This window comes from Sciurus carolinensis, chromosome 7 (genome assembly GCF_902686445.1).
Source record: "Sciurus carolinensis chromosome 7, mSciCar1.2, whole genome shotgun sequence".
Taxonomy (NCBI): domain Eukaryota; kingdom Metazoa; phylum Chordata; class Mammalia; order Rodentia; family Sciuridae; genus Sciurus; species Sciurus carolinensis.
This window is the reverse complement of record NC_062219.1, coordinates 55,036,406-55,064,060: the sequence shown is the minus strand read 5'-3', so window position 1 is coordinate 55,064,060 and position 27,655 is coordinate 55,036,406. Positions and strand designations below refer to the sequence as shown.

Genomic DNA, 27,655 nt, shown 5'->3' with positions numbered 1-27,655 from the left:
GGTATGTTCCTACTATCCCTATTTTTTCTAGTGTTTTGAGCATGAAGGGGTGTTGTATTTTGTGGAATGCTTTTTCTGCGTCAATCGAAATAACCATATGATTCTTATCCTTAAGTCTATTGACATGATGGATTACATTTATTGATTTACGGATGTTAAACCATCCTTGCATTCCAGGGATGAACCCCACTTGATCGTGGTGCATGGATTTCTTAATATGTTTTTGGATACAATTTGCCCATATTTTGTTAAGGATCTTTGCATCTATATTCATCAAGATATTGGTCTAAAATTTTCTTTCCTTGATGTGTCTTTTCCTGGTTTGAGTATGAGGGTGATATTAGCATCATAGAATGAGTTTGGTAGGGTACCCTCCTTTTCTATTTCCTGGAATACTTTGAGAAGTATTGGAATGAATTCTTCTTTGAAGGTCTTGTAGAACTCGACTGAGAATCCATCTGGTCCTGGGCTTTTCTTGGATGGTAGGTTTTTAATGGCTTCTTGTATTTCATTGCTTGATATTGATCTGTTTAAATTGTCTGTGTCCTCCTGGTTCAGTTTGGGAGGAGCATATGTCTCTAGAAATTTGTCAATGTCTTCGGTAGTTTTTATTTTGTTGGAGTACAGATTTTCAAAGTAGCTTCTCATTATGTTCTGTATCTCAGTGGTATCTGTCGTGATATTTCCTTTTTCATCACGAATTTTAGTAATTTGAGTTTTCTCTCTCCTTCTCTTTGTTAGTGTGGCTAAGGGTTTGTCTATTTTGTTTACTTTCTCAAAGAACCAACTTTTTGTTTTGTCAATTTTTTGAATAGTTTCTTCTGTTTCAATTTCATTGATTTCAGCTCTGATTTTGATTATTTCCTGTCTTCTACTACTTTTGCTGTTATTCTGTTCTTCTTTTTCTAGGGCTTTGAGCTGTAATGTTAGGTCATTTAGTTGTTGACTTTTCATTCTTTTCTGGAATGCTCTCCATGCAATGAATTTTCCTTTTAGTACCACTTTCATAGTATCCCAGAGATTTTGATATGCTGTTATCGTCCTTCTCATTGACCTCTAAGAATTTTTTTAATCTCCTCCCTGATATTTTCTGTTATCCATGTTTCATTCAATAGCATATTATTTAGTCTCAGGTGTTGGAGTAATTTCTGTTTTTTATATTGTCATTGATTTCTACTCTCAGTCCATTATGATCTGATAGAACACAAGGCAGTATCTATTTTTTTGCATTTCCTAAGGGCTGCTTTGTGGTATAACATATGGTCTATTTTTGAGAAGGTTCCATGTGCTGCTGAGGAGAAAGTGAATCCCACTCATTGATGGATGGAACATTTTATATATGTCTATTAAGTCTAGGTTATTGATTGTGTTATTGAGTTCTATGGTTTCTTTGGTTGGTTTTTGTTTGGAAGATCTATCTAGTGGTGACAGTGGTGCATTAAAGTCACCCAGGATTATTGTGTTGTGGTCTATGTGATTCCTGAAATTGAGAAGGATTTGTTTGATGTACAGGGATGCGCCATTGTTTGGGGCATAAATATTTACTATCATTATGTCTTCCTGATTTATGGTTCCCTTAAGCAGTATGAAATGTCCTTCTTTATCCCTTCTGACTAACTTTGGCTTGAAGTCCACTTTATCTGATACAAGGATGGAAACCCCCGCTTTTTTACTGAGTCCATGTGCATGGTAGGCTTTTCCCCATCCTTTCACCTTTAGTCTGTGGATGTCTTTTTCTATGAGATGAGTCTCTTGCAGGCAGCATACTGTTGGGTCTTTCTTTTTAATCCATTCTGCCAGTCTATGTCTTTTGATTGATGAGTTTAGGCCATTAATGTTCAGGGTTATTATTGAGATATGATTTGTATTCCCAGTCATTTGGCTTATTTTTGGTTTTTAAGTTGGCTTGGTTTCTCCTTTGAGTGGTTTTTCTCTAAGGTAGTTCCTCCCTTTGCTGACCTCCATTGTTGTTTTTCATTTCCTCCTCATGGAATATTTTGTTGAGAACATTCTGTAGTGCAGGCTTTCTATTTGTAAATTCTTTTAACTTTTGTTTATCATGGAAGGATTTTATTTCATCTTCAAATCTGAAGGTTAGTTTTGCTGGGTATAGGATTCTTGGTTGGCAACCATGTTCTTTCAGAGCTTGAAATATGTTGTTCCGGGTCCTTCTAGCTTTTAGAGTCTGGGTTGAGAAGTCGGCTGCTATCCGTATTGGTCTCCCCCTATATGTAATCTGATGCTTTTCTCTCGCAGCCTTCAAAATTCTATCTTTATTTTGAATGTTAGGCACTTTCATTATAATGTGCCTTGGTGTGGATCTGTTGTGATTCTGTGCATTTGGTGTTCTGTAAGCCTCTTGTATTTGATTTTCCATTTCATTCTTGAGGTTTGGGAAATTTTCTGATATTATTTCATTGAATAGGTTTTTCATTCCTTTGGTTTTTATCTCTGTGACATAAATTCTTAAATGGTTAAGATATTTTAGTTTCCTCATGTGTAAGGAATAACTGTTTTTTTTTTTTTTTTTTTTTTTTGTTACCAGGGATTGAACCCAGGGACACTTAGTCACTGATTCACATCCTCAGCCCTTTTATATATTTTATTTTGAGACAGGGGCTCACTGAGTTGCTTAGGACCTTGCTAAGTTGCTGAGGCTGGCTTTGAACTCTCTATCCTCCTGTCTCAGCCTCCGGGGATGTTGGGATTACAGGTGTGTGCTGCTGTGCCTAGCTAGGCTTTTCTTTTCAAAACAATTCATCTGAAAATCCAGGGCTGGAGATGTGACTTTTTTTTTTTTTTTTTTTTTTTTTTTTTTTGCGGTGCTGGGGATTGAACCCAGGGCCTTGTGCTTGTGAGGCGAGCACTCTACCAACTGAGCTATCTTCCCAGCCCCATGGAGATGTGACTTTGTGATAAAGCATATACTTATCATGCACAAGGCCCTGGGTTTGATCTCCAGAACCCGAAAAAAATTGTTTTCATGAAGTTCATGAATAAGAAATCTGTAAAGTAAAGAAAAAGAAGGTAGCATTAGTAAGTGCATAGTATATAGCCAACACACAAACAGCACTTTCTTTCCAGGACCTTGTACATGGTAGGCAAGTGCTCAACTACAGATCTACCTCCCCAGCCCAGAAACTTTTAACTTTTTTTTTTCTGGTACCAGGGATTGAACCCAGGGATGCTTAACTACTGAGCCACATCCCCAGCCCTTTTTTATACTTCACTTAGAGACAGGATCTTGCTACGTTTTAGGGCCTCGCTAAGTTGCTGAGTCTGTTATTGAACTTGCAGTCCTCCTGCCTCACCTTCCTGAGTCACTGGGGTTACAGGGATGGGCCACTGTGACCAATTTGACTAAATCCTATAGTAAGTTGTCTGTGGAGTACAGAAGAATCTTTCTGAAACTTGGAGAAAGTAGTGAAGTAAGATACAAAATTGAGGTAATGGAATAGCACAAAACTTTGGGGGCTTCTAAAATCTTCCATTTATGTTTTGTAGATGTGTGTGGAACTTCAGTATGGCATTTTCCCACTGTCCATTTGGAATACAATAAGACAAATTAATACAAATCAAAATAATATGGCAGCAGCATCACATAATTTGTGTGCACTGATGTAATAACAGATTTAATTTAGTGCAGCTTTTGAGAAGTCTTTTGTATTTCAATTTATACAGCTGCTATCCAAGGCTAAGCTGGCTAATTTCTCAGTCTTGAGTATCTTGCCCAGTTCTCTTTTATTTCTGCTGACTAGCTGAATGAATGCCTCATCTTTGGTGCACCTTGGTTTTCTTTTCTAAAAATGAGAGTTATATACTAGTAACAGAAGATGTTCGTCTAGTAAAAATAAAAGTGAAAAATAAAAGTGAAAAATCCAAAAGCAGATACCAAGAAAAACAACATTCATTGTCCACAGTCCTGATGTTTCCTATGAATAACTTTTTCAAAATTAGATATTTTACAGTTGTAAACAGGGATATGAAAACTGAAGAGTAGCTGCTAAATTTTGCAACAATGGACCTTAGGTGACCTTGGCAGTAGCTTTCTCAGTAGAAGTCTGATCACAGTGGGTTAGAAAGTGAACAAGGTATGAGAGTAGCTACAGAAAGTAAAGGTGGCCTAAGTTCAAGTCGTTTGACTGTGAAGGGAAGATGGGAAGACGCATATCCCATGTGGGGTCACGGAGGTTTTGTTCTTATTAATGTATACGTGTGTGTGTGTGTGTGTTTCAAAGATGGGAAAGGCCAGTTGGGTGGTAAATGCCTGAAATCCCAATAACTCTGGAGTTTGAGGCAGGAGAACTGCTATTTGAGGCCAGACTGGGCAATTTAGTGAGCCACTCTCTCACAATAAAAATTTTAAAAGAGGTGGGAGAATAGTTCGGTGGTAGAGTGCTCACCTAGTGTGTATGAGGCCCTGGGTTCAATCCTCAGGCCTGAAAAATAAACAAAACAAAACAAAACAAAAAACCCAATACATAATAATAACAATAATAATAAGCATCTACCATGTGTCAGGTGCTACTTATTACAGAAAACAGTATTGAACAAAACAGACAAAAACTCCTGACCTCAAAGAGCATACATTTTATAATAGAAACAGAAAATAAAAAGATAAATAATAGAATATATGGCATTTAATATAACTTAATCTAGTGGTTTTTTGTCTTGCATTTAAAAATGGATATTTTATTATTTTATTTTTCTGGTGCTGGAGATTGTAGATGATACCAATAGGGTTTCCAGTTAGGGTCCAGGTTCTTGGGGTCCCTGACAAAGAATCGAGTAAGACATATAGAACTTCTAGGAAGAGCATAGATTTATTAATGCAGGTATACTTGGTCAAGTAGAGCAGGATGAGCCAAGTGAGAGAGTGGCTCAAGTCCCCGATGTCTGGGTAAGTCTTGTCTTAGATGCTGAGCTATGCCTCTACCTCTTCCTTGCAGACCTTATCGAAGATCTTGCCCTATTTGTTCCTATTGGTTGTGGTTTTGGCACTTTGTCAAGGATTGGATGATTTTATCTGTGGGGGTATGTCTCTGTGTCTTCTGTTCTGTACCACTGGTCTACCATGTAGTTTTTGTTACTATAGCTCTGGTATAACTTTGAAGTCAGGTATTGTGATGCCTCCAGCATTGCTTTTTTGGCTTAGCATTACTTTGGCTATCCTGGGCCTTTATTCTTCCAAATGAATTTTAGGACTGTTTTTCTAGTTTTGAGAAGAATGTCATTGGTGATATTTTTTAACATTTTTTAGTTGTGGATGGACACATTGCCTTTATTTTTATGTGATGCTGAGGATTGAACCCAGTGCCTCACACATGCTAGGCAAGTGCTCAGCCACTGAGCTACAACCCAGCCCTCACTGGTGTTTTGATGGTGATTGAATTGAATCTGTATATTGCTTTTGGATGTATCTGCCTCTGCCATTTTGACATCCCTAAACTGCTTCCTCAAACCCAGGGCATTACATGAGCTAAACATACTACCAGAGTCCTAGGCCAGAGGGCTAACTCTGGGGATTCAGTCAATCCTATCTGACTACTTGCCCCGACAACCAAACAGAAAAGATGATAGTGAAAATTGAAAGGAGTTTTAATCAGTGTAGCCACATCTGCAGGCCAAGGAGACCCATCTCTTCTAGAGAATGACAATGACTTTGATGTTTTACAGAAAGTAGAATCAAGGCAAGAGTTAGGGGGTTTGCACAAGCTGGAAGCTTTTCACAGTTGCCAAGGCAAGTGGTCTTGATTGGGTGTGGTCTGTCCATCATTATCTCAGGACTGTCTTGCAGGGCCTTGTCCCAGATAAGATAGTTGCTGTTGCCTGGGTTGAGGGCAGGTTTGATTCATCACAAGATATTTATTGGATGAGAATTTTTTCCTGGAATTCAAGGTGACTGGGAGCAAAGTATGTGAATACAAAAAGGAGGCAGAGATGCCAAGTCTTCTTGCTTTTAGCATCCATCAAACATTTGCAGGCATAAGTGAAGAGTCTAAGTCCTTGTTACAAACACATGCTCTACCACCTCTACCACTGAGCCACACTTGCAGCCCCTAAAAAATACTTGTGTATGTGTGTGTGTGTGTGTGTGTGTGTGTGTGTGTATTTTACTAGGGATGCCCAGGACTTCACACATGCTAGGCAAGTGCTCTACCACAGAGCTATATCCCCAACCCTTTTAAAAAATTTTTGTCTTGAGACAGGGTCTTGCTAAGTTGTCTGGACTGGCCTCAAACTTGTAATCCTTCTGCCTCAGCCTCCTTAGTAGCTGGGATTACAGGTGTGTGCCACCATGCCCAGCCCCTCCCCACCCAAAATACGTGTATTCACATACACACACACACACATTTTTTTGTTTAAAGACTGCATCATGTGTAGAAAGTTTTTTTTCTGTTTGTTTGTTTGTTTGTTTTTGTGGTGCTGGAATTGAACCCAGGGGTGCTTTCACCCTTTAAAAATTTTTATTTTGAGACAGGATGTCACTAAATTGCACAGGCTGACCTTGAGCTTGGATCCTCCTGCCTCAGCCTTCTAAGGAGCTGGGATTAGAGATGTGTGCCACCATAACCAACCAACCCATCTTTTTTTTTTTTTTTTTTTGGTACTAGGGATTGAACCCAGGGGCACTTAACCACTGAGCCACATTCCCACCCCATTTTTTATTTTTCATTTTGAGACAGGATTTCACTAAGTTGCTCAGGGCCTAAATTGCTGAGGCTGGCTTTGAATTTGTGATCCTTCTGCCTCAGCCTCCCAAGCCGCTGAGATTACAGGTGTATGCTACCATGCCTGGCTCAGCCAAAGTCTTGATACATTACTGTTCCAATGTTTTGTCCTTCTAACCTCACTTAAAAAACAACAACAACAACAACAAAAAACAGTTTTGATATTCCCTATCATATGTGGTAGGTACTCCATCACTTGTATCATGGATGCATTTTGGAAAGCAGAAAGAAAGTAATGTTAAATTTAGGCTGGGCCTGTTTTATGGATCCCTCGAACCCAGAATGAAGATACTCTCTGTGTCATGGGCCCACTGCCAGGTTTGGTGGTTCTTTAGAGGACTCAGAGGATGCAGTCATACCTCATGGCTATAACTTATTTAGTAAGCAATAGCATAGAAAGCACAGTGAGCTAAGGGCAAAGGTATACAGAGCAAAGACTGAAAGATATCAGGCAATAAGCTTCTAAAAGTCCTCTCCCAGTTGAATTACAGGGAACATGCTTACCACTCCCAGCAACTAATGGTGTCAACAGGATGAAATGTTGTCTTTCAGGGAAGGTCATTATAGATACTATTTTTTACTGGGGCATGATCACATAGGTACCCTCTGCTTAGCAAGTGGCAAAATTCCACAAGGTTAAAAGAAACGAGGTGTTCAGCATACGCTGTCATATGAAAGTTTAGACATGGTGAATCACTCTTACCATTTCCGGGAATAATGATAGCGCTCTTGGGATTCAAGTACCATCTAAGGGCCAATCTTGTGAACACATTTTTGATGGACAACAGTCTCAGGCCTGCTGTGTTAACCCTTTTCTGCATAATATTTGTACTTAATATGATCTTATAAGGTGGGAAAGTGGCCTGAGGGGCTCTTGGAATATGGTAGAGGTGTATACACATGAGGGAGATGTGAAGTGGGTGGGATTTTGTGTCCCCCTCTTCTGAATTTTTCTTTTTTGGGGGAGATTCTGAGGCTCGAACCCAGGGGTGCTTTACCACTGAGCTACATCCCCAGCCCTTTTTATTTTTTATTTTGGGACAGGGTCTTTGCTGATTGCTAAGGGTTTTGATAAATTGCTGAGGTTGACCTTGAACTTGCTATCCTCCTGACATTCTCGCTAGTTACTGGGATTATAGGTGCCACTGCACTTAGCAAATTAAGATCCTTAAACTAAATTTGTTGTAATTTTGTCTTGACACAAGCAAAATTTTCATGAAGTCACATTTGGATTGGTGGAAGATATTTTAGGGATCTCGATAATGGTAAATTTGGGGCAGTGAAGACCATCTGAGGCAAATAGGCCAAGAGAGAGACAGTCATGAGAGCCCAAGCTGGGACGGTAGTATGAGGAAAGGAAGAGGGAATGGATGTAGGCCTGAGTAGCACTGAGTTTGGCCAAAAACCTGGTTGAGGGGCAGGAAATGGAGTTGTAGTATGGAGGGGAAAAAGTTAGTATTACTCGTAGGTTTCTCACTTAATTGACTGCAGAAAATTAAAAAAGAGGATTAAAAGAGAATTTTTTCTCTGGTTGTAAGATTCTCAAATCCTTTGACATCAACTGGGTATTCAAGAATTCAATTCAGTTTTGACACTATCTACTTAGAATGAATAGCAGTTCCCACAAGTGAAAGTACTCAGTCCTAGAAAATGCCATTTTAGATGCCAGCTGCAAATGGGATTCCTAGACTATCCACACATCTGCCTGGCCAACTATAAATTCAGAGATTCCTAATTTTCCTCCCTTTCGGGTTTGATAATTTGCTAGAATGACTCACAGAACTCAGGAGAACACTTGCATTTACTGGTTTATTATAAAAAATACAACCCAGGAACAACCAAATGGAAGAGATGAATAAGGCAAGGTATGGGGGAGGGGCTGGGCATTCTACCTTGTCGGTGCCTAGATGTGTTCAGAAGCTCTCCAAATCTCCATGTTTAAGAGTGTTTATGGAGTTCAATCTCCAGTCCTCCCTTGCCTCCCTAGAGTCCTATGTGTGGGGCTGAAAGTCCTCCTAGTTTTTCTGGCTACCAGCTCTGTTTGGAAATTATCTAGGAGCAGGCCACCCTAAGACACCTCATTAGCATAAATCTAAATGTGAGAGAAAGGGGTTCATTATACATAATAAAAGATACTGCTATCATTCATGAAATTCCAAGGGTTGGTTTTAGGAGTTCTGTATCAAGAACCAAATGTATTAGGCCACACTGGCAAATATCTCAAATAACTGGGAATCTTTAGGGAACTCTTCCTGGGCCTCTAGCTTCAATACTGAACCAATCCTCACCGTGGGTCTTCTGAGACTCAGTGTTTCAGAGATCCTTATGTTCTCTTTCGTAGGCTTTCAGCACTCCCTTTTAGCTAGGGTCAGTGGTAAAGTACCTCTGGGTTCAATCTCGGTAATATATCTGTCTGCCGGCCTCTCGATCTATGAGCCAGTGTAGGCAGCGGGTTGCGGGGGTGGGGCATGCTGTACTGGAAGCATAGCTGAGTGGCACAGGCGTACATTCTTAGAATGTGTGAGGCTCTGGGTTCATCCCTAGCACCAACTAAATAAATAAATTAAAAGTAGAGAGGGAGCTACCTTCGCTATTAAACCAGTCCCAGATGAGGAATGAAATTAGGATTGAACTTGACCTCAGCTGGTTGTTTATTTCTCTCCCAGGAGAAGATTAAAGAAAGAATCAGACCACCATTCTGCTTTGAGGCAGACTCTCTTGTGTGTGAATTCTGTTTTCTTCTGTAAAGGTTATGGAAAAGGGAAGAAATCTCATAAGGGCTGAAATCAATATAATATCTGACTGTTGTGTTATTCTGAATAGAGATAATGGGGCTGTAGAAAACCCTTTGAGACTTATCTCTAAATCTCTTCCTGGTGCTTAAGCACCAGAACTAGGCCTAGCTCAAAAAGAGCACCACCCTGCTTCTAGGGAGGCGCTGTGGAATCCAGGTGACTGGTTTAATGGCACAAAGGCAAAGTAGAGGCCCTATTGCAGATCAGGCTTTCTAGACAAGGAGTTGCATGTGTAGTTTATAGTATGAGCAATTATAAATACTTTTTTAAAAAAATTGTTTTATATTATTTTAATCAAAATGACGATTATAAAAACTGCTCAAATAGATACAGAATCTTTTTGGTATTGAGGATTGAACGTGGGGGTGCTTTACCACTGAGCTACATCCCCAGTCTTTCTTATTTTTTTTTTTACTTGAGACAGGTCTTGCTAAATTGTTGAGATTGACCTTGAACTTGTGATTCTCCTGCCTCAGCCTCCTGAGTAGTTGGGATTATGTACCATTTTGCCTGGCTTTAGATACAGTTTAACAAGTTAAAAAGTTTTAATATGATATATATAGAGAACTCTGTGAAATATCTTCATTTAAGAAAGTCTAAAATTTTACACATGTTTTTGCTTATAGCCTATGTGGTTCAACCGCCTGAGAGTGTGACCCCAACTGCTGCTTCAGAGACCTATTTGAAAGCTTTGGCTGTTTGTCATGGACCTCTGGATCACTATGACTTTCTGATCAAAGCTCATGAACTGAAGGATGATGAACATCAAAGAAGAGTCATACAGTGTTTGCAGAAATTACATGAGGACCTTAGAGGATACAGCATAGAGGCAGAAGGTCTTTTTTCAAAGGTGAGGTTTATGTAATATTAAAGATGGAACAGTTTCAAGTGTAAGCATTTTATAAAATGGATTCAGTGCAATGAGACATAATGAAACAGCTTGAGAATTTCCCACAGATCCTTTAAGCAAACTCTATTAGATCCCTGACCTCTTGATGTCCCGTAACTGTCTTTTGCCTTTAGGGACTTAAACAGCTTTCTAATTAGATTATTAAAAAGTTCAGTTCAATATAAAGGAAAACTTCTGTACAATTCCAAACTTTCCCTTTTCTCTACCAAGGTCTCACCTTGGGATCAGCAGAGGAGAAGGGGGAGTGATTTATTTTTTCCCCTTTCCTCCTCCTTTCTCTTGGGTCAGAATGAGAGAGATGAAAGATTAGGGGAAAATAACCATCTTGGTTGCCCATCAGCTGTTGGGGCCTTTGGTTGGTAGATGCTGACCTGCTAGTTCTTTTTTAAAGGGCTCATTGGTCCTGGATGACCAGGACTTCCATGCTGCTCCATTCTTTGACCTCTTATGGCTCTGGGGAAACACCTCAAATCCCTGTATTCTGCTGGAACCTTTTTCCGTTGTACTTAACCTTTTTGGGTGGAGTCCTGTCAGGATAGCTCTCACTGGATCAGTTTTTATGGTGTCCACTTAGGTCACAAGAAGCATAGCATCTTGTTTCTCCAACCCCTGTGACACAGAGGGCTTCACTTAGCCTTTTGCCCTTGGACTTCTGCAGGCAAGAAGCAAGTACCAGTTTGTCCTTGTCCTTTGTGATAGTGTTTGTCCTGTAGTTTCCGAACTCCTCTCCAAATCTTTGAAATTGAAAAAGACCCAATATAATTTGAGAAAAACACATATATAAATATCCTGTACGTATTCCTGAGGACACATGTCAAGTTCTTTCATGAACTCTTCCACACCCTGTTTCGGTAGCTGTCTGTAGATTTCTTTGCCTAAGCAAACATCCAGCTGGGGAGGGGTGATACCCACCTCATCTTATACTCTAATCTCTTTGAATGTTTCATTTGAGAATTTCCCACGTTTGGCATGAGGTTAATACCATAGCATTCCTACCCCTTGATCATTCTGTTCAGTTCCACTTTTGTTTTAGAGCTGCTTTTGCCATTTTTTAAAAAAGTCATTTCTGGCAGGGGACAGTGGCCTACACCATAATTCTAGCTCCTCATAAGGCTGAGCCAGGGGAATTTCAAGTTTGAGTCTGGCAATTTTGTGAAATTCTGACTCAAACTAAAAAATTAAAAGGGCTTAGCATGTATCGTAGCTTGGAAGTTTTCCTCAGGAGTAGACTGTGAATGTGGCAGACACCAGGATGGCCAGTCCAGCACAGTGATTATAGGATATAATCAGTTATCCCTTTTGATGATGACCTTTGTTTTCTTATATTTTCATGAGTTTATAGGTAAGAAAAGAACTTAAAGGGCTGGGGATATAACTCAGTTGGTAGAGTGCTTGCCTTGCAAGCACAAGGTCCTGGGTTCAATCACCAGCACTGCAAAAAAAAAGGAATAAAAAAGAACTTAAAATTTTGAAAAAACATAGATTGCTCATGTTTTGCGTATTGTGTTAGGGACAAGGAGTCTTCCAAATAAAATAAAAACTTGGTAATAATGGCATAGTCAAAAAAACAAAACATAACCTTGCTTTACTTTACTAAAATTTTTTGGTATATGAGAATTCAATTGCTTCCTTGAATTTTGTATCTTGTTCTGTTTCTTGTCCTCTCCCTTTTAGAAATACATTTCTTTTTATTGAAATTTTTTTTGGTTATAGATGGACACAATACCTTTATTTTGTTGATTCATTTTTATGTGGTGCTGAGGATTGAATTCAGTGCCTCACATGTGGTAGGCAAGTGCTCTGCCACTGAGCTACAATCTGGCCCCTGAAAATATATTTCTTTTATTCCCCTTTCTTATTCTTTAGCATCCTTAGGGCTTATCTTATATTGATTCATGAACTTCCATCCAATCATAAGTATCCTTTGATCATTAATACAGTTTGAATCTAGAATGTACCCCAAAGGCCCATATGTTAATATGGGCCTTTGGTCTCCAGCTTGGTAATATTGGGAAGTGGTGGAACCTTTAAGAATTAGGCCTAGTGGGAGGTCTTAGGTTATTGTGGCTGTGCCCTGAAATGGGATTGTGAGACCTTAGCCTCTTCCTCTTTTCTCTTTTTTTGCTCGCTGCCATGGGGTAACTAGACCTCCTCAGAGTTATACTCCTGCCATGAGGTATTATGCCATCACAGGCCCAAAGCAATGGGACCAATCAGTCAAGGACTGAAACCTTCCAAACTGTGAGCCAAAGTAAACATTTATTATTTTTAAGTTGATTTACCTCAGGTATTTTGTTAAAGTAATAGAAAGTTGACTAATATAGTTATTGCCTTATCTAATTGTCAATTCAACAATGACAGGGTTTTTTTTTTTTCTTTAATAGGGGTATTCTCCCACATTTCTACCTTTGATTTCTTTTTTTTTCTACCTTTAATTTCTGACTTGTGTATAATGAATCAACCTAGTTTTAATAACTGGTTTTATTGTGTAGTTTTAAGCTTATATGTGGAAGATATATATGTCAGCTAGAGTTTCAAATTTTATTAATGAAAGACCATATTTGTTAAATCCTAATGCATATATAAATAAATGTTTAGCAATTAGAAGAACATCTGTGTGCTGGTGTTTGTCCTGTAGTTTCTGAAGCACCCCCCAATCTTTAAAACATTGAAAAAGATCCAAATATCCAATATAATTCAAGAAAAACACATATATAAAACTTTAGTTTTTGATGATTGTAAAGATGACATAGGCCATTTCTCTTTTTTTGAAAATATATATTTTTAGATGTTGACAGACCTTTATTTTATTCATTTATTTATATATGGTGCTGAGAATCAAACCCAGTGCTTCACACATGCTAGGCAAGTGCTCTACCATTGAGCCACAACCCCAGCCCCATTTCTTTGGAAATTAAACAAGTATTTGCCAGTTATACAGAAAATAAATTTGGGCAATTAGGTGTTCTTTCTTTCTTCTCTCCCTCCCTCCCTTCCTTCCTTCCTTTCTTTTTACCCCTTGACTGATTGAACCCAGAGGTGCTACAACCCCAGCCCTTTTTATATTTATTTATTTATTTATTTATTTATTTATTTTTGCGGTGCTGGGGATTGACCCCAGGGCCTTGTGCTTGAGAGGCAAGCACTCTACCAACTGAGCCATTCCCCAGCCCTTTATATTTATTTTGAGGCAGATCTTTCTAAGTTGCTAGGTCTGCCTCAAAACTTGCTGTCTTCCTACCTCAGCCTCCCAAGTTACTGGGATTGCAGGTGTGGGCCACCAGTTCTGGCTATCATATTTTCTAATAATAAAACTTTATTTGTAGTATTCTTAATTCTGGTAAGTAGGATTTATGATTTTATGGACTTTGATTTTGGTTTCAATGCAGATATTTAAACATTCATTATGGTGGACTTATTTTTTTTCTCATCATAGTTCTAAGAAACTTTTATTTCTGTAATCCCACAGTGCTGGGGACTTGAACCCGGGCCTCGAGCATGCGAGGCAGGCACTCTACTTGATAGGCTATATCGCCAGCATGAAACTTTTTTTTTTAGTTTTTATTTTTAAAATTTTTTTAAAATTTATTTTTATTGTAAACAAATGTTATTTCTGTTTGTACATGGAGTAACAGCATACCATTTGTGTAATCATACATTTACATAGGGTAATGATGTTTGATTCATTCTGTTATTTTTTCCTTCCCCCCCACCCCTCCCACCACTCTTTTCCCTCTATGCAGTCCCTCCTTCCTCCATTCTTGCCCCCCTACCACCCCCCATTATGTGTCATCATTCGCTTATAAGTGAGATCATTTGTCTTTTGGATTTTTGAGATTGGCTTATCTCACTTAGCATGATGTTCTCCAATTTCATCCATTTGCCTGCAAATGCCATAATTTTATTATTCTTCATAGCTGAGTAATATTCCATTGTATATATATATACCACAGTTTCTTTATCCATTCATCAATTGAAGGACATCAGTCTGGCTATTGTGAATTGAGCAGCTATGAACATTGATGTGGCTGTATCTCTACTGTAGTATGCTGATTTTAAGTCCTTTGGGTATAGGCTGAGGAGTGGGATAGCTGGGTCAAGTGGTGGGTCCATTCCAAGTTTTCTAAGGAATCTCCACACTGCTTTCCAGAGTGGCTGCACTAATTTGCAGCCCCACCAGCAATGTATGAGTGTACCTTTTCCCCCACATCCTCACCAACACCTATTGTTGCTTGTATTCTTGATAATCGCCATTCTAATTGGGGTGAGATGGAATCCTAGTGTAGTTTTGATTTGCATTTCTCTTATTACTAGAGGTGGTGAACATTTTTTCATATGTTTGTTGATTGCTTGTAGATCTTCTTCTATGAAGTGTCTGTTCATTTCCTTAGCCCATTTGTTGATTGGGTTATTTGTATTCTTGGTGTAGAGTTTTTTGAGTTCTTTATATATTCTGGAAATTAGCACTCTATCTGAAGTATGAGTGGCAAAGATATTCTCCTACTCTGTAGGCTCTCTCTTCACATTGCAGATAGTTTCCTTTGCTGAGAGAAAGCTATTTAGTTTGAATCTATCCCAGTTATTGATTCTTGCTTTTATTTCTTGGAGCATGAAACTTTTTATAAGCTTAGCTAATAAAACAAAATATATCTCCTTCACAAAATGCTGGATTTATTAATTAATGAGAAAAAGTTGGTGGCAGAATAGTAGACTGCCTTTACCTATTTACATAACAATGTTTTCTCTAGTAAACATTTGAAGAAGTTATGAGCAGATGCCTATGCCATATGAGCAACAAAATATGAAGAATGAGCATTTACGGATACTTTTGTTATCAATTAAAACCTACAACCAGGTTAATCTGACAGATTTAATGTATGCATAATTGTTATTGTGCTGTGAGGTAATTAGGCATAAATGGTAAGTAGTTCATGTAAATCACTATAATTAGAATTACTTTTACACAGCCAAATCAAGCATTTCTAGAGTCAGGGAGGGAGAGAATTAAAAAGAGTATGGAGCTACTCTGTAAATCTTTATTTCCATTAATCAGAGGTGTGCAAGCAGGCAGGTCTTTTCATCTCTTTCTCCTCATAGCATATTTGTAAGGGAGTGAGATTGGGGGTCAAACTACAGTCAGAAATCACATGTCAGTGTTTTGATCAAAGATGAGCTGTATGTACAACAGTGGTCTCAAGAGGTAATGAACTAATACTTGAGAGATGCTGTAGTGCAGTGGATTATAAACGTATATGTATGTGATGATGCTGGTATAAATAAGCCTACTATGCTGCTAATTATATAGAAATAAGGCACACCTGGGTGTGATGGTGCACGTCTGTAATCCCAGGAGCTCGGGAGGCTGAGGCGGGAGAATCACAAGTTCAAAGCCAGCTTCAGCATTTAACAAGACCCTGAACAACTTAGTGAGGCCCTGCCTTAAAGTAAAAAATAAAAAAGGCTGGGAATGTAGCCTAGTGGTAACCCACCCCAACTCCATGGATTTAATACCCAGTACCCAAAAGAAAAATAAATAAATAAAAGTATAGCATGTACAGTTATATACAGTACATGATACTTGATCATGATAAAGAACTATTACTAATTTGCATATTTTCTGTACTATACTTTTATTGTTTAGAGTTCACTCCTTATAAAAAATAGTTTACTGTAAAGCACCATGCCATGTTACAGTGTCAACATCCTCATACATTTCATGTTTATGGAGTCTGTTGATCATGTCAAGAGACATGTTGAGTGATTGACCTGTACCCTCTGGTTTGTGTAAGAATTCTCTATAATAATCACAGCAATGAAATCATCTGATGATACATTTCTTAAATTGAATTCCCTTTGTTAAGTGTTTTAGTCCCCTTTTTCGTTGCTCTAAATGACCCAACTGGCACAACTGTACAGAAGGAAGAATTTGAGGGCTCACTATTTCAGAGGTCTTAGTACATACAAGCCTGGCTCCATTCCTCGGGGCTTGAGGTGAGGCAGAACATCATGGCAGAAGAATGTGGTACAGGGAAGTGGCTCACATGATGAAGAGGAAGCAGAGACAGACTCCACTTGCCAGAAACAAATATATACCCAAAGCCACACCTACCACTTTGGTTACCACTCAGTTAATCCCTATCAGGGGATGAAACACTGGTTAGGTTAAGACTTTTACAACCCAGTCATTTCTCCTCTAGACCTTCTTGCACTGTTTCACATGGGAGCTTTTGGGGGGCACCTCACATCCAAACCGTAACATCGAGCAATGCATGACTATACATTGATTTTTGAGAACTAACACATTCCACTCATTTAAAATCTGAAATTTGAGACCAGAGTGCAATTGGCCTATTTCAGACTCCTGAATAATTAATCAATGTATTCAATCACATCTTAAGTTTTGTTGTAGATCCAAAAGGTGAAATTGTACCGTCAGCATAGATGAGAATATCTTAAAAAAGTTCTTCCCTCCTTCCTTCCTTCTTTCCTTTCTTCCTTCCTTTCTTGTAGAAATTGAACTCAGGAGCATTCTGCCTGAGCTATATTCCCAACTCCCTTTTTAAAAAATATATATATTTTGTATTTGTTCTAGTTATACATGATAGTAGAATGCATTTTGACACATCATACATAAATGGACTATAACCTCTCATTTGTCTCATTGTATCTGATGTAGAGTTACAAAGGTGATGTAATCATATATGCACATAGGGTAATAATGTCTGATTTATTCTACCATCATCTCCCTTCCCTCCCTCTACTCCCCTCTGTGTAGGCCCAATTCCCTCTGTTTTCTGCTCCCCCTTATTGTGAATTAGCATTCACATATCAGAGAAACATTTGGCCTTTGGTTCTTTGGGATTAGCTTATTTCACTTAGTATAATATTCTCTAGTTCTGTCCATTTACTGTCAGATCCCATAATTTCATTCTTTTTTAAGGCTGAGTATTATTCCATTGTATATATATATACCAGTTTGTTTATCCATGCATCTGTTGAAGGGCAGCTGGTATGGTTCTAGTTTAGCTTTTGTGAATTAAACTACTGTAAACATTGATATGGCTGCATCACTATAGTATGCTGATTTTAAGTCCTTTGGGTATAAACTGAGAAGTGGGATAACTGGGTCAAATAGTGGGTCCATTCCAAGTTTTCTTAGGAATCTCCATACTTCTTTTCAGAGTGGTTGCACCAATTTGCAGCCCTACTAGTAATATATGAATGTACCTTTTCCCCCACATCCTTGTCAGCATTTATTGTTGCTTGCATTCTTTATTTTATTTTTAGAAATTTTTTTAGATGTCAACAGACCTTTATTTTATTCACTTATTTATATGTGGTGCTGAGAATTGAACCCAGTGCCCAACACATGCCAGGCAAGTGCTCTACCACTGAGCCACAACCACAGCCCTGCTTGCATTCTTGATGATTGTCATTCTGACTGGAGTGAGATGAAATCTCAGTATAGTTTTGGTTTGCATTTCTCTAATTGCTAGAGATGATGAACATCTTTTTAATATATTTGTTGATTGATTGTATTTCTTCTTCCATGAAGTATCTGTTCAGTTCCTTTGCCCATTTATTGATGGGGTTATTTGTGTTTTTGGTGTTAACTTTTTTGAGTTCTTTATATATTATGGAGATTAATGTTCTATTGGAGATGTGTGTGGTAAAGATTTTTTTCCCATTCTGTAGACTCTCTCTTCATGTTATTGATTGTTTCCTTTGTTGTGGAGAAGCTTTTTAGTTTGATTCCATTCCATTCCATTTATTGATTCTTTTTTTTTTAATTTTTCTATTTTTTGGTATTGGGGATTGAACTCAGGGAAACTTAACCACTGAGCCACATGCCTAGTCCTAGTTTGTATTTTATTTAGAGACAGGCTTAATGCCTCACTTTTGCTGAGGCTGGCTTTAAACTCATGATCCTCCTGCCTCCTGCTGGGATTACAGGTGTGTACCACCATACGCAACCCATTTATTGATACCTGATTTTACTTGTGCTTTAGAGCCTTGTTAAAGAAGTCAGTTCCCAAGCTGACATGGTGGAGATTTGGGCCTGCTTTTTCTATTATTAGGCACAGGGTCTCTATTCTAGTGCTTAATTCTTTGATCCACTTTGAGTTTTGCGCAGGGTGAGAGATAGGGGTTTAGTTTCATTTTGCTGCATGTGGACTTCCAGTTTTCCCGCCACCATTTGTTGAAGAGGCTACCTTTCCTCCAATGTATGTTTCTGGTGCCTTTGTCTAGTATGAGATAATTGTATTTATGTGGGTTTGTCTCTATTTCTTCTATTCTGTAGCATTGGTCTACATTGTTTTGGTGCCAATACCATTCTGTTTTTGTTATTATTGCTCTGTAGTATAGTTTAAGGTCTGGTATTTGGTATTGTGATGCCTCCTGCTTCACACTTCTTGCTGAGTATTGCTTTGTCTATTCTGGGTCTTTATTTTCCCAAATGAATTTCATGATTGCCTTTTCTAGTTCTATGAAGAATGTCATTGGGATTTTAATAGAATTGCATTAAATCTGTGTAACACTTTTGGTACTATGGCCATTTTGACAATGTTAATTCTACCTATCCAAGAGCATGGGAGATCTTTCCATCTTCTAAAGTCTTCTTTAATTTCTTTCTTTAGTGTTCTGTTGTTTTCATTGTAGAGGTCTTTAACTTATTTTGTTAGATTGATTCCCAAATATTTAATTTTTTTTGAGGCTCTTGTGAAGAGGGTAGTTTTTCTAATTTCTCTTTGAGTAGATTCATCACTGATGTATAGGAATGCATTTGATTTATGGGTGTTAATTTTATATCCTGCCATTTTGCTGAATTCATTTATTAGTTTTGGAAAATTTCGGGTGGAATTTTTTGGATCTTCTAAATATAGAATCATGTCATCGGCAAATAGTGATAGTTTGAGTTCTTCTTTTCCTATTTGTAGCCCTTTAATTTCTTTGGTCTAATTGCTCTGGCTAGAGTTTCAAGGACTATGTTGAATAGAAGTAGTGAAAGAGGGCATCCCTGTCTTGTTCCAATTTTTGGGGGAATGTTTTCAATTTTTCTCCAGAATGGTATTGGCTTTGTGTTTAGCATAGATAGCTTTTACAATGTTAAGCTATGTTGCTCCTATTCCTGTTTTTTCTAGTGTTTTGAATGTGAAGAGATACTGTATTTTGTCAAATGCTTTCTCTGCATCTATTTAGGTGATCATATGATTCTTGTCTTTAAGTCTTTTGATGTGATGAATTATGTTTATGATTTCCATATGTTGAACCAACCTTGCATCCCTGGGGTGAACCCCACTTGATCATGGTGCACTATCTTTTTAATATGTCTTTGTATGCGATTTGCCAGAATTTTATTGAGAATTTTTGCTTCTGTGTTTATCAGGGATATTGGTTTGAAGTTTTCTTTTCTTTATATGTCTTTGTTTTGGTATCAGAGCGATACTAGCTTCATAGAATGAGTTTGGAAGGGTCCCCTCCTTTTTTATTTCATGAAATACTTTGAGGAGTATTAGTGTTAATTCTTCTTCAAAGATCTTGTAGAAGTCAGCTGAGAATCTGTGTGGTCCTGGACTTTTCTTGGTTGGTAGATTTTTGATGGTGTCTTCTATTTCATTGCTCGAAATTTATCTGTTTAAATTGTATATATCCTCCTGGTTCAATTTGGGTGGGTCATATATCTCTAGACATTTGTTGATGTCTTCAAGATTTTCTATTTTATTGGAGTATAAATTTTCAAAATGGTTTCTAATTCTTTATTTCAGTAATTTTACATCCTGCCATTTTAGTAATTTGAGTTTTCTCTCTTTCTTTGTTAGTATAGCTAAGGGTTTATCAATTTTATTTATGTTTTCAAAGAACCAACTTTTGTTTTATCAATTTTTTTCAATTGTTTCTTTTGTTTCAATTTCATTGATTTCAGCTCTGATTTTAATTATTTCCTGTCTTCTGCTGCTTTTGGTGTTGATTTGTTGTTCTTTTTCTAGGACTTTGAGATGTAATATTAGGTCTTTTATTCTTTGAATGAATTAGCTCAATGAAATAAACTTGCCTCTTAGCACTGTCTTCATAGTGTCCCAGAGATTTTGATATGTTGTATCACTATTCTCATTTACTTTTAAGTATTTTTAAAATTTCATCCCTGATTTCTTCTGTTGTTCATTCGTCATTCAATAGTGTATTATTTCGTCTCCAGGTGTTACAGTAGCTTCTATTTTTTATTTTATTGTTGATATCTAGTTTCATTTCATTATGGTCTGATAGGATTCAGAGTATTATCTCTATCTTTCTGTATTTGCTAAGAATTGCTTTATGGCATAAGACATGGCCTATTTTAGAGAAGGATTCATGTACTGCTGAGAAGAAAGTGTATTCTCTCATTGATGGATGAAAATATTCTATCTATGTCTGTTAAGTCTAAATTGTTGATTGTATTATTTAGTTCTGTAGTTTCTTTGTTTAGTTTTTGTCTGGAAGATCTATACAGTAGTGAGAAAGATATATTAAAGTCACCCAGTATTATTGTGTTGTGGTGTATTTGCTTCTTGAAGTTAAGAAGGGTTTGTTTGATGTATGTAGATGCAATGTTGTTTGGGGCATAAATATTTATGATTGTTATGTCTTATTGACGTATAATTCCTTTAAGCGGTATGCAGTGTCCTTCTTTGTCCTTTCTGATTAACTTTGGCTTGAAGTCACTTTATCTGATATGAGGATAGAAACCCCTGCTTGTTTACATGATCTCTGTGAGTGATATTTTTTTTTCTATCCTTTCACCTTCAGTCTTTGATGTCTTTGCCTATGAGGTAGATCTCTTGGAGACCACATATTTTTGGGTCTTTCTTTTAATCCAATCTGCCAGTCTGTGTCTTTTGATTGATGAGTTTAGGCTGTTAATGTTCAATGTTATTATTGAACATTGAGATGTGATTTGTGTTCCTGGTCATTTTGGTTTATCTAGTTTTTAATTTGAATTATTTTCTTCTTTGATTGACTATTCCTTTAGTGTAGTTCATCCATTGGTTTTCACTTTTTTTTTTTTTCATTTCATCTTAATGGAATACTTTAATGAGAATATTCTGAAGTATAGGCTTTCTGGGTGTAAATTCTTTTAATTTTGGGTTATCATGGAAGTTTTTTATTTCATTTTCAAATCTGAAGCTTAATTTTGCTGGTTATAGGATTCTTGGTTGGCATCCATTTTCTTTCAGAGCCCTGTGTATGTTATTCCAGAATCTTCTAGCTTTGAAGGTCTGGGTTGAGAAATCAACTGAGATCCTGTATTGGTTTTCCCCATATGTAATCCAATATTTTTCTCATGTAGCCTTTAAAATTCTATGCTTTGCTAAGCATTTTCATTATATGTGCCTTGATGTGGGTCTGTTGTAATTTTGCACATTTGGGGTCCTGTAAACCTCTTGTATTTGATTTTCCATTTTGTTTTTTTGGGAAATTTTCTGATATTATTTCATTGAAAATATTGTGCATTCCTTTGGTTTGTATCTCTGAGCTGTCATCTATTCTGATAAATCTTAAATTTGGTCTTTTCATGTTATCCCATAATTTTTGGAAGTTCTGTTCATGGTTTCTTGACATCTTTTCTCCATGGTCAACTCTATTTTCAAGATTATATACCTCTTGCCTGAGGTTCTATCTTCCAAGTGGTCTGGTCTGTTCATGATGCTTTCTATTCAATTTTTAATATGGTTTATTGTTTCCTTTATTTCAAGTATTTGTTTTTTTTTTCAGAATCTCTATCTTTTATTGAAGTGATCTTTTGCTTATATTTGCTTTTACATCATCCTTCACTTTGCAGATCAGTTTAACTATATACATTCTAAACTCCTTCTCTGACATTTCTTCTACTGGTGGTGGTGTCCATGGATTCTGTTATTAGAGTATCTTAGTTTGCTTGGGGTGATTTGTTCCTTTGCTTTTTCATGTTGTTTGTGTGTCTGCCTATCTAACAGTATCCATCTGAGGCAGTAGAGTTTCTACCCTGTAGACTTACAGCGTCCCTGAAGGTTTTCAGTACCTCACTTGCAGAGAAGCTGCCTGTCTGCTTTCTTGGTTTCTTACCATGGAGCAGCCAGGAACACAACCTTCTCTATTCCACCACCTTGGATTTCTTCCCCAACCCCTTTTTATTTTGAGATAGGGTCTTGCTGAGTTGCTATGACTGGCCTCAAACTTGTGATCCTTCTGCCTCAGCCTCCTGAGCTGTTGCGATTAAAGGTGTGCACCAGTGCCCCCAACTTTTTGTTTTTGAAAACCATTTCTTAGCATTTAATGAACCTCCAGAGCTCCATGTGGCTTTTCAGCCACCAGAACACAGACACCCTCAACACCCTTAATCTTCTCCTCAGCTCTTCTGCTGAAGAATTTGGCCTTCACAATGACTGGCTGCTTTGGGAGCTTTCCCTTCCCCCAAACTGATCGCACTACATCAATTATGGCCCCCAACTTTAATACATTCTTTTAAATGAATTTAAAGAACTATTATGAATTTAAAGAACTATTAGTTATGTTTAATATTGAAAGTTCTATCCTTAATAGCCAAAGCTGACTATCCTGGTTAAGGCAGCAGAATGATCATAAGAAGGCATCAGTGCTACGGATTCTATGCTGAGGTTATAGTCAGGTCTCCAGGTCAGAGTAGCAAACATTATCTATAAAGGACAAGTAGGCAATCTTTTCAGACTTGTGGACCATGTGATCTCTGTTACAACTGTCAAGTTTTATCACTGTTGTGAAAGCAGCCCTAGGCAGTACATAATAAATATAGTCCCATAAAGCTTTATTTACAAAAACAGGTATCAGGCTGCATTTGGCCTGCAGGCCATAACTTGCTGACCCTTTCTCTAGATGATTGATACCTGACTAGATCTGAGGGTTGGTATGAGACCATTAATTGTAGTTTTGGTTCTACTTGAATGCACCTAATCTAGCGTTCCAGTTTAATATCCCTTTCCTGCCTGTATCCCTGCCTGTAGTCAACAGAACTATTCACTGTTCCATTATATAAAGAAACACAAATAGAGACAAAATAAAAAGTCAAGAACATTCATAGTCATTTGGCATATGATTGAATTGATCTTGCAAATCAGTGGGAAAAGGATGGTTTACTTAATAAATGAGGATAGGGTCATTGATCATCCATATGAAGAGTAAAATAAAATCAGGTCCTCCCTTCTTCAAAAATAAAAATAAATTCCATGGAATTAACTTCTTAAAGTGAAACAGTAATTTTTGAAGAAAATATAGAGGAATAACCTTAGCAACTTGGGAAAAGGAAGGATTTCTTATAAGATACAAGTTTAAATTGTAAAAGTAACAACTGATACCTTTGACTATATTCAAATTTAAAACTTCGGGACTTGGGTTGTAACTAAGTGGTAGAGTGCTTTCCTAGCACTTGTGAGGCACTGGGTTCAATTCTTAGCACCACATAAAAAAATAAAGATATTGTGTTCATCTACAACTAAAAATACCTTAAAAAATTTAAAACTTCTAGTCAACAAAAGGTACCTTAGGAAAAAATGTGGTAGACCACAGATTAGAACAAAATGTTTGAATAAAAAATAATTAACTATGAATTGCTATCTATGATATCTTCAACTGCATCGAATGCTTTATTGCTTAAATTTTGAAATAACTATGTCAAAATCTGATAACATAGCAAGGTGTGGTGGTGCATGCCTATAATCCTAGCAACTCAGATTCTGAAGCAGAAGGATTGCAAGTTTGAGGCCAGTCACAGCAATTTAGTAAGATCCTATCTCAATATAAAGTAAAATAAGGGCTGGGGGTATAACTCAATTGTAGAATGACCCTGGATTCAATCTCTAGTACTGAAAAAAAATTGATAAAACTTGGTGGTGGATAACAAGTGCCCCAAAGACTCTATAATTTAGTCTGTTTATAATGTCGCACTATAAAAATATTTTTAGGTATAATTGTGAAATTTTTCCACAGGTTATTTATTGTTTATATCTGTGTGTGTGTGTGTGTGTGTGTGTGTGTGCGCGCGCACGCACGTGTGCACTAAGGATTGAACCCAGGTGTACTTTATCACTGATCTACATTCCCAGTAGTTTTAAAATTTTTTTATTTGGTTCTCACTAAGTTATTGAGGGTCTTGCAAATTTGCTGAGGCTGGCCTCCAATTTTCAGTCTTCCTGTCTCACCTCTTGAGTCACTGTGATTACAGGTGTGTGCCACCATGACTGGCTTGTTTTACTTTTTTTTTTTTAATTAAAATATTTTTTATTTTTACACACTGTATTTTGATTCATTGTACACAAATAGAGTACAACTTTTCATTTCTATGGTGGTACACAATATAGATTCATACCATTCATGTAATCATACATATACATAGGGTAATACTGTCTGTTTCATTCTACTATCTTTCTGTCCCCCACCCCCTCCCATTCCATTTTGCTCTACACCATCCAAAGTTCCTTCATTTTTCTTTTCCTCCTATCGCCCCCGCTTCCTCATTATGTATCATCATGCACTTACCAGAGAAAACATTTGGCCTTTGGTTTTTTGGGCTTGACCTATTTCACTTAGCATGATATTTTCCAACTTCATCCATTTACCACCAAATGCCATAATTTTATTCTTCTTTATGGCCGAGTAATATTCCATTGTGTATATATACCACGGTTTCTTTATCTATTCGTCAATTGAAGGGCATCTAAGTTGGTTCCACAGTCTAGCTATTGTGAATTGAGCTGCTATGAACGTTGATGTGGCTGCATCACTGTAGTGTGCTGATTTTAAGTCCTTTGGGTATAGATTGGGAATGGGATAGCTGGATCAAATGGTAGATCTAGTCTGAGTTTTCTGAGGACTCTCCATACTGCTTTCCAGAGTGGCTGCACAAATTTGCAACTCCACCAGTCATGTGTGAGTGTGCCTTTTCCCCCACATCCATGCCAACACTTATTATTGCTTGTGTTCTTGATAATAGCCATTCTAATTGGAGTTAGATGAAATCTTAGGGTGGTTTTAATTTGCATTTCTCTAATTACTAAGGATGATGAGCACTTTTTCATATATTTGTTGATCACCTGTATATCTTCTTCTGTGAAGTGTCTGCCCAGTTCCTTAGCCCATTTATTGACTGGGTTCTTTGTATTTTGGGTATAAAGTTTTTTAAGTTCTTTGTAAACTTTGGAGATGAGTGCTCTGTCTGAGGTGTGTGTGGAAAAGATTTTCTCCCACTCTGTAGCCTCTCTTTTCATATTATTGATTGTTTCCTGTCCTGAGAAAAAAAAACTTTTTAGTTTGAATCTATCCCATTTTATTTCTTGCATTATGGGTGGCTTGATTTACTTTTGAAGGACAAGATTCCAAGTGTGAATACGTACATCAAAAATAACAATATAAAATTCACAAAAATTATATGATGCATATTTCTTTTCTTTAAATTTTTATGGGCTTACCATTCACTCCTGAAAATAATTAATATTACATTTTGATATTTAATATGTGTCTAGTTTCTGAATTGGTCATATAATAGTTTCAGTATTATGTAAATAATTTCAGAATTGTTTCTGTATTAATAGACTATTAAACTAAAAGTAATACTATCGGGAGAACATAAAATGTAAATAATGTGCTCAATCAATTAGTATTTAAATAAAATTTCCTCTTTTTTATTGGTAGCTGAGATTGAACCCAAGGGTGCTTAACAACTGAGCCACTTCCCAGCCCTTTTTATTTTTTATTTTTTATTTTGAGCCAGGGTCTCTCTAAGGTGCTTAGGGCCTCACTGAATTGCTGAGGCTGGCTTTGAACCTCCTACCTCAGCCTTTTCAGTTGCTGGGCATGTGCCACCATTCCTAGCTTCATTTTCCCTTTTTCACTGATTTTTTTTCATAAAATTTATTTCAGCCTGAGATTCAGAGTTGTACTCATTGAGCTCTTTTCCAGTTGCTTTCATGCTTGCTATTTCATGTGATTCTTTATGAAGGCAGCATCTTTGAGGATATCTCTAGGAAATCATATTCTCTTTTAACAGTATTGAGCTTTTCTTTTTTTTTTTAAGTATTGAGCTTTTCAAGAATTAGATGTTTTTCTTCAGTGAGTTTCTTAAGTTGAATAATAAACAGATTTTGCTTTATATAATTGGATTTATTTTCCTTCTGGTACTAAGGATTGAACCTAAGGTCACTCAATCACTGAGCTACAGCCCTAGTCCTTTTATTTTTATTTTGAGAGAGGATCTTGCTGAGTTGCCCAGATTGCCCTTGAATTTGTGATCCTGCTTGCCTTAGCCTCCTGCGTTGCAGGGATGACAGCCATGTACTACCATGCCCAGCCTACTATTGGATTTTTAGTTGAGTGGGGAACCTCTGCTCCAAACCAAGAGAACTGTGAAACTAAGCGGTCTATATACTTCCATCTCCCACGGCATGTGTGGATATAAGGACTCGAATGCATGTTTCAGGCCATAATACCACAACCATCTATAACTTCTCCAGTAGAATTCCCCTGAGGCAGTCCGTAGCCCCTCATGACAGTGGGGACCACCATAGAGCTGTCCTCACTTATCTTTATGCCATTTAACCATAAAAAAACCCTACAGTTTTTCTCCCTGGACCTAATAACTAAACACTGGGTTGGCGTGTCAGTGAAGCAGATACGAACGGTGGTGTCCCATCCTGCAGTTCCCTCCCATTCAACACATTGTCCACACCCTTCTGATCATACCATTCTCCCTCAAAATGAAATATAAACTCATTAGCATGTTCTACAAGGTCCTTGAGAGCCTGGTTCAGTCCCTCTTGCCAACCTCTTCTGTCATTGTTCTGTGCTGCCAGTTAAAGCACCAGCTAGGTATGTATGAATATACATCAGCAAATGCCATCATTATGTACAACTAAAATGCACCAATTTAAAAAACGTGAAAAGCAACAACAACAAAAAATGATCTAGGAAGAGCCACTTGAAGATTCTTGAAACTACTATGACCTGGTTTGCTTCTGGGTCTTTGCAAAGCTATACCCGCTTCCTTTTGTTCTGGCCCATCTTGTGTTACCTACTTGGTGACCATACATTCCTGGAAATGCTGTCTTCCTTCTCTTGATCTATTGCTCCTGTGGAACCCTGCTTACTCCCTGGCATAAAGCAGGTGCTCAATGTTCAGTCCATACTTGCAGAATGAATGGAAGAGTCACAAAATAATTTTCTGCTGACTCTGAAGA

General features: G+C 37.5%; 1 protein-coding gene across 1 annotated transcript in view; it reads left to right on the top strand.

The window, feature by feature from the left end:
• The window catches only part of Afg1l (AFG1 like ATPase), a 195,906-nt gene that overhangs the window by 15,700 nt on the left and 152,551 nt on the right, over window positions 1-27,655 (top strand). Inside the window, 1 exon segment of the mRNA XM_047558780.1 lies at window positions 10,153-10,376. Coding sequence (XP_047414736.1) covers window positions 10,153-10,376 — 224 coding nt within the window.